This window comes from Populus alba, chromosome 1, assembly GCF_005239225.2.
Source record: "Populus alba chromosome 1, ASM523922v2, whole genome shotgun sequence".
Taxonomy (NCBI): Eukaryota; Viridiplantae; Streptophyta; class Magnoliopsida; order Malpighiales; family Salicaceae; genus Populus; species Populus alba.
In genome coordinates this window covers 29,150,916-29,158,961 of record NC_133284.1, presented here as the reverse complement: position 1 = coordinate 29,158,961, position 8,046 = coordinate 29,150,916, and the positions used below count along the sequence as shown (strand labels likewise).

General features: G+C 32.4%; 1 protein-coding gene across 1 annotated transcript; it reads right to left on the bottom strand.

The window, feature by feature from the left end:
- LOC118032998 (UDP-glucose iridoid glucosyltransferase) lies at nt 1–2,335 on the bottom strand. Its single transcript, XM_035037824.2, has 2 exons — nt 1,648–2,335; nt 1–1,028 (listed from the first exon to the last, which is right to left on the bottom strand). The coding sequence occupies exons 1-2, from the start codon at nt 2,126–2,128 to the stop codon at nt 154–156; spliced, it is 1,356 nt and encodes a 451-aa protein (XP_034893715.1). The 5' UTR covers nt 2,129–2,335; the 3' UTR covers nt 1–153.
- Between the last annotated feature and the right edge of the window lie 5,711 nt (nt 2,336–8,046).

Genomic DNA, 8,046 nt, shown 5'->3' with positions numbered 1-8,046 from the left:
GAGAGAAGTGGAGAAATTTGCAGGAAAAATCTGGAAAAGATCCCAAGCTGGATTTCTTTTAACTTGTTGACAAAAAGCTTAACAAAAGAAGAAGCACACATGAGCACAGATCATGAATGCTAGTGTCTGATTTATACCAAACAATTTAAGAAACTAAAATGACATGAACTCTAATAGCATTTTCAAGTTATTGTAGGAGGAACCACCTTCCTTTATACAAATCTCAACCTTTTCCTTTAAATTTTGAGCCTTATGCCTCATCTCCTCTCCTTCAGAATCCACCATCAGCCTTCTTATTGCCATTTCTATCTCCTTGCGCTCCAACTTGTTCTCCAGTTGCAGGCCTATTCCCCATACGTAACTAGCATATCTTGCATTCACTCTTTGGTCCCCAAAACATGGTGTGCATATCATCGGAACTCCTTCGGATATACTCTCCAGGGTTGAATTCCACCCGCAGTGGCTCCAAAATCCTCCCACTGCAGGGTGCGCCAATACTTCCTTTTGGGGTGCCCATCTCACAATACAACCTCTTCCTCCAACTATTTCTCTAAAACCCTCCGGCAACGATTCAGTCCATTCCGATCCCGGAATTGAGCCAGGCCTGACGACCCACAGGAAGCGCTGCCAACTGTTGGCGAGACCCCAAGCCATTTCTGCTACCTCTGTTTCATCTATGGAAGCTAAGCTTCCCAAGCTTATGTAAAGAACTGAATTACAAGGCTGCTTGTCAAGCCAGGTAATGCAGCTAGTGTCCTCATTTAGTAGACTACTAGAAGAGACTGGTGCAAATTTGTGCAAAGGGCCTATTGGAAAGATTGGAATGGGGCGATATCGTCGTTGCTGCTGTTCCAATGACGATTGTTCAAGGCAATCTATGGTGTTCCATATAACAGCTGAAGACGTTCTTGCATTGTACGTCTGGGATATCAGGTCCAAGAAATTATCTGGGACTCCAAATATGGAAACTGGTAAATCCTTGAACCTAAGAGAATGAAGGTTAGGAACTCGATCCTGTGACATAGAATCTGTGTTCCAAATTCTGTTAGAATACTATAAATAAGAATATATAACAAAGTCTAGATCAGGAGACTTGAAATGTTATCAGTACTACTCCAAGGAACAAATCACTAATAACTAGATTGGATCTCAACATGATAGAGAGAAGTCTTTCTATACCTTGTATGATAATTTATTGGAAAGTTTCTTACATTTGTGTTCTCTAACGCAAATCAAATAAAATCAACCGTTCACTATTAGAGATTGATAATCTATTAATCCTATTTCTGGAGTGCACACGAAAAACTAAGAAGAGTTCAAATACAAATTAATTGAGCTCGAGCTGTTAAAACTTAAAATACCTGCTCATGAAAGTATTGTTGTAACCGGACATGCAACAAATCTTAAAAATTCAGGATGTCTTTGGTAAGAGTATGGATTTGAATGAAATATAATTGATAGATCTATCAATCATTTTTTATTAGTGTGTGAAAAGGGACAGTTTGGGACAAGGCAAATTTAACAAAAGCAGCTGTTCTAAGACCATTGAAACTTGAAATGACTCTGCTGATGGTTTATTTTCTGCATAGTGAACAGCAAATGGGTTATATAGATTCTCTATATAAGCAATATATATTAGACATATACCTGGCCAAGGGATGCAACCTTCTTCCTTGAGTTGGCGAATGGCAACACGAGACTGAGCAGTGGCAACGCTGGTGGTGCACAATATCAAACTTGAAAGCTTCAGATGATTGGCAGCAGCTTCAGCAAAGTACATGAGCTCGTCGTATATGATGCAGGTAACCCTATCATCTGGCTTCTGCTGCTGAGTCATCCAAGTCATGCATTCTTGAAAGGGTGTTTTGCAATTGCAATTAAGTGCTAATAAAATAGCTACTAAATTCCCAGAGCTAATTTCATCGGGGGATAAGCAATCTTGTATAGGTTGAAAGGTGAATTCATGGTGGCAGGACGGGTTAGGTGAGTTGAATTTGGTGTGAACGACGGTGATGGAGAAGCCCTGGGAGTGAAGTATGGCGCCAAGCTGAAGCATTGGATTTAAGTGGCCTTGGAACGGACACGGCACCAGGACCACGCGGCCATGTCTCGGTGGTTGCTCCTCCATCAATCTCCTTCTTAACAATTTCGATGCAGCTTATTCATCAAAATGAAGAAGGAGATATGAGGCAGCTTGTCAGAGATGTGTTCCTTTTATTCTTCTTCGGATTATAAAATCATTAGACTGGATCTCAACTACTCGCGCGCATACGTTAAATATTTGATACTGACAGATTTAATTATTCTTAGGATCATCGAATCTTTAGAATGGTTCTCAAATCTCAACCACTCGCTTACGCTAAATATTTGATATCGGCAGACAGAGAGACTTAATTTAGTGTTGATTCTTAAAAGTTATTATTGGTGGACAAAATAGTAAGTTTATAATTAATATATCATAGAACAGCTCATTATTCGAGGTTGTTAACAGGTACAATCATAATTATTACACTTGGACTGTTTCAACGGATTAATTTAATGGTTGAGTTCAAATAAAATAAAAAATCAAAATTAATATTACTAAAAATATTTTTTTTACATTATACGAAATATACAATATAAATTTAAATCGTAAAATTATAAGTAAAATATTTTAATTAATTATACATTAATAATTTCAGTCAAGTTGTAAATAATAATTTAGTGTAGAGTTTAGCGATTGTTTAATAATAAGATAAATCTTGTTTTTTAAAGTGTTTTTAACTTTGAAATGTATTAAAATAATATATTTTTTATTTTTTAAAATTTATTTTTAATATTAATACATTAAAACAATTAAAAATATTAATTAAAACTTAAAAAATAATTAAGGATCAATTTCTATGACTTTACTCACAAAATCAATCCATAGTGTTTTTCTTCTGTCTTTCTTTCTTAATTGATGTTTTTTATTCACAAAATAATATAAATCATTGAGATTGGGTAGAATCTCAATCTCACAACACGACAACAAAGAAAACATAAAATCTTACTAAATAAAATATACAAATATGATTCGCCTTCCTCCTCCTTTTTCTCTACTTCGATGGCACAGACCAACAATCAAGAATTAAAGGAGAACCAAAGTAAGGATATGGACGAGAGATTGGCTTTAGCAATGGAGATGATGGGAAAGGAAAGGGAAAGGAAGAAAAAGAATATGAGAGAGAAAAGAGGCCTTCCCCTTTGTTAAGAGTTTCCACTATTTGTAACGATGCACGTGCAGGTGAGGTATCAACAAAAGATAACAACCTCGCACTAGCTATGGAACCACCACCACAACCTCAGCCACCGTCAACAACCACTATCTTATCTTTCACAGCCAACATCACCTCCTCTGAATTTGTCAACCAAATGGAACAACTTTAAATGTTTAGCAGCAATTAGCAAACAAGCCCAGTGTTTCTTCTCTACAGTATTGCCCAACGTTGCCACAAGAAATACTCTAGCTATTAACCGTTTGATCAAGAAACTTGTAGCATCATTACCAAAATCAATTGCCCTTGATGCACTCTCTCATCTTCTCTCCCCCAACTCCACTCACCACCCTCTGTTGTATCTTCTCACTCTCCCTGAAAGTAATAACTCAAGATCCATTAGATCTGCTTGGTAGGGACTTGGTGTTGAGGGTTTTGAACAACCTCAATGCATGCATGCAGCATGGCACAATGTGTCGTCGTCTCTCGTAGCTGGAACTGTGTTGCTTCTAGTGATCTTCTCTGGACCTCCAAGGTGTTTTTCTTCTACTTGAGATGGACACAAATATCAATAGAGAGTTGAAGAGTTTGTTAACTAACAAATACACAGAGATTTGAAGAGTTTGTTAAACTTGTAAACTCGGTTCAAGTATACCAAGTTAACTGACTTTGCTGGTTTTCGAGTTTCTAACCTGATTGTATACGGTATATACAAGTTAACTCATAAAATCGGATGATTTCAGGAGTTAACTCGCGAGTGTGACAACCTTGACCAGGATGAACAAAAACCCAGCAAAACCTGATTGACCTACCAGGTTGACCCATGACTCGGGTGACCAGGAAAAACCCAGTTAGGACCCTTTTTTTCGAACGTGTTTTTCCTCCCAGCCAGAGACCCTTTTTTTTATATATATTTTTTAGTTGGTTATTAACCTTTTTCAAAGTTCATTATATAAATACTAGAAGAATGTTTTATTTTTTCAATGTGAAATTTGAAACTTTTTAGTATATATACTTTATGTTCACAAGAAAAAAGTTATGTTTTTTCAATGTGGAATAAAAAATCTTTTTGGTTTAAATACTTCAACTTAAAATGATAACATACTAGCATAATATCTTTTCAATGTGAGATAAAAAAAACCTTTTGAAATAATCTTTTAAACTTTATTATTTATAACATATATAGCATATATTCACATAGATTGTTTCTTAATTTTTTCATATGAAATATTAAAACTTCAAATATTTTTTTTTTAATTTTTCTGAGTTGACCCGAGTTGACTCAGGTCAACTTGTATAACCTGAGACCTTGCTACTTGGCCGGGTCAACTCTCAGGTCGAGTATGATAACTATGGTTACAAAGCTAAAAGCCACTGTAAAGCTTTCTTTAGCGTTGAATGGTGAATTACTTTTTAAAATATTTTTTTATTTGAAAATATATTAAAATAATATATTTTTTTATTTTTTTAAAATTTATTTTTGACATTAACACATTAAAACGATTTAAAAATACAAAAAAAAATTAATCAATTTTTTTAATTTTTTTTAAAAGCATAATGCCACCACAAAAAAAACATTGCCTTGGTTATAAGATTTTTTTGGAATTAATTAGCAGTGAAGTTGATGTATGAGCTTTTTTTTAAAAAAATAAATAGATATTTTTTCCTAATAAATTTTATTTCTTTCTATTTTTTTCTCTTATTTTTTATTATAATGTTTTTTTTTTATTTTTCTATTTGAAGAGGATATTTTTTTTCTAATTTATTTTTTTTTATATTCAATATTATTAGGGTTATCTAGTTTTTCTTTATATAAAAGGATGTGATAGCATTTTAATAAAGGGGGACATAGAGGAATAAAATTAAGTATTTTGAGATTATTTTCATATTTATGATATTCTTGGTCTTTGAGGATTTTAACTTGTAAGTTGTAACAAACCTCTTATTCTTCACTTCGCCAACATTAATTGGTATTAAAGTCCAATGATGCTTGATGGTTATTTGACTTTGTTGTGTGCTGTAGAAGAGATTGTAAACTAGGACATGCTTGTATAGGTAGGGATGAGTTGTCCGCACAAAAATGTTGTATTAAGGATCCATGATGATGTGGTTGGTACAAAGATATTAGAGATGATAGGGTGGCTCACGCATAAAAAAGATATTCTCGATGAAAGATAATTTTTAATTGAAAAGTGAACTCGATGATGAGTTCCTTATAACCTAAAGAGACTAATAAATGAGCTGTTTTTTAGAAAAATAGATATTTTTCTTAGTTAATTATATTTCTTTCTATTTTATTTGTCTATTTCTTATTATGATGCTTTTCTATTGTTTTTATATTTGAAAGAGATATTTTCTCTAATTTATTTATTTTTATTCAGTATTATTAGAATTTTTTATTTTATTTTCTATATAAAAAGTTCCAATAATTTTTTCAGAAAAAAAATTAAAAAATTAAATTAAATATTTTAAGATTCTTCCCTCCATTTATTTATGGTATTCATGATATATATGAGACAATGATACTTACAACCAATGTCTTTCCATTCTAAGGAAAAACTTTGTCAATTATACGATGGTCTGTGGTCCATGCAGCAACAAAAACCAACCTTGCATAAATGCAATAGTAATCATATGATACACGAGGATTTCAAGGTCAAGATTATTTTTCTTTGTTATTATTATTTTTTATTTAATTAAAAAAAGTATTTTTTTATAGTGATTTTAGTTTTTTCCTATTTAGTTTAGGAAATCAAATATTAAGATTCATAATTTTATTTTTCTTAATTTGTTTAGGATTTCTATTATTTTTTTATTTTTAGGTTTTCTAGTTTGTTTAAGTTGATTTTTTGGTTTATTTAAGAACTTGTAAACCTCTTAAAGAGGTATGCCACAATAGAGTTTTATCTTCAATAATAAATTTATGAATTAAGGTTCTTGTATTTCATTCTATTTTGGTCATTAATATGTTTTCTCTTACTATTGTCCTATTGTTTGCGCTTTCATTTACATCAGTTTGTGCTTGCGCCTGCATCAGTTGGAATCATAACCTAACTATCATGACCTGAATTCCAGGCTCGTGATCGTCAGCGCATGAGCGATGCCACAAAGATACTCCACTTAAACTAAGCCTCAAAACTTACATTTTATAAAACAAATATATAAAATTTCACAACATTTCATAAATTTTCAAAATATTCTTCAATACCAATATAAATAATAATTCATAATAGTTATTACAATATAAAAATCCAAACTTGAACTTAAACATTAAAATAAAAGAGAATTCTAAGTTATCAAATTAAAGATATAAAAAAAAAAAAACCTCGTGAAAACAAGTAAGACATACCAACCAAAAACAAAAAAGCATGATTTAACACCCCCCCGCTTTTCCAAGGAGAAATCTAAGTTATTCAAGTTCATTATCCATGGTAAATCACTAATTAATGGCTCATTAATTCAAATTTTTGTAAGCAGTTTCTTTTTTATATATATAAATAAAATCAAATATGAAATTAAGTTGAGAGGTTTTTTTCTATCGATTTTATTTTTTCAATTTCATCTTCAAGATTTTTTTAACGGTTAGTCAAGTTATTTTTAAACTGATTAAGTCAACTAGATTATATCATTATAATTTTTACATAATTTAATTCGAAATCTAGACTAGATAAGAAGTTAAATTTAAAAAATTTTAAAATTAACATTTTGAAGCAAGCATAATAACAATGCTAGATAGTTTCCTACAACCTAATATTTTTTCTTACTATAAATTTTTTTTGGATATCATCCACAGCATAACGCGGCAGCCCTGTAATAGTAACTATAAAATAAAGCAATTTAAACTTGTATCTATTTGGTTATATTTTGGGGGAGATTTAGTCAATAAAACCATTCGTATGTGTGTTGAGAAATGGTTCATGTATTGGACATTTTCTTTTTAACAAATGATCCACTGGATGCATTCGACGAAGAATCAGTCAATATCTAAAAAACTAGTTCAAAATTCTTTTAACATATAAACGGTCCTTTTTTTTTTTTTCACTAAGGTTGGTATCTTCGGTCTAATTTTCTAAAAAGATTTGTTGTATCGAATACACACACACACACAAATATCCTAACACCTCATTTACACAGTACTTTGTTCCTTTATTTGGACCTCTGTTATGATATGTAAAATTTCGTAGAGTGGAATGCCCAACAGCCAAGATTGCTCTCCTGTTCAAGCATCAGAATCAGCTTTTCTGGGCAGGCATGCACCAATCTCCGATGCATACACAGCCTGCATTGCCTTCCCATTAATTTCATGTGGTCAACAATGGCGTGCCTTGAATAACCAATATGCGACACCAAGCCATTAATGGCATCCTTTCCTTTCAATATGAACTACATTTTTCACTCTCATTTATGAGGTCATATGAATATTGCCTTAGAAGGTTTGCCTAATTCTAGAGTTCATATGCGAGGCCACGGCCCTTTCTTCTCAGAACAACGGGCGAATTAAGCAATTTTAGGACTGCCGTCCGTAGAAACGTTTTAAATTGGCCCCTTTCACGCCCTCTTCATCTGGTAATGGGAAATTAAATAAGGTCTTATGATTGTGCAAGAATAAGATTTCAGATCATATCATGTCAAGTCAAATGATCATATACAGAGAAGCCGGCAAGGGAGTTGACTCTGCTACGATATCAAACTATTCTTCTGGTTTTTTTCTGCTAGCGTCTACTACTTTTTCCTGATATGCTTTGTTGCCATAAAATGCATCAAAAATAAAAATGATGAAAACATGTAAAAGAGAAAATCCAGTTGTAGA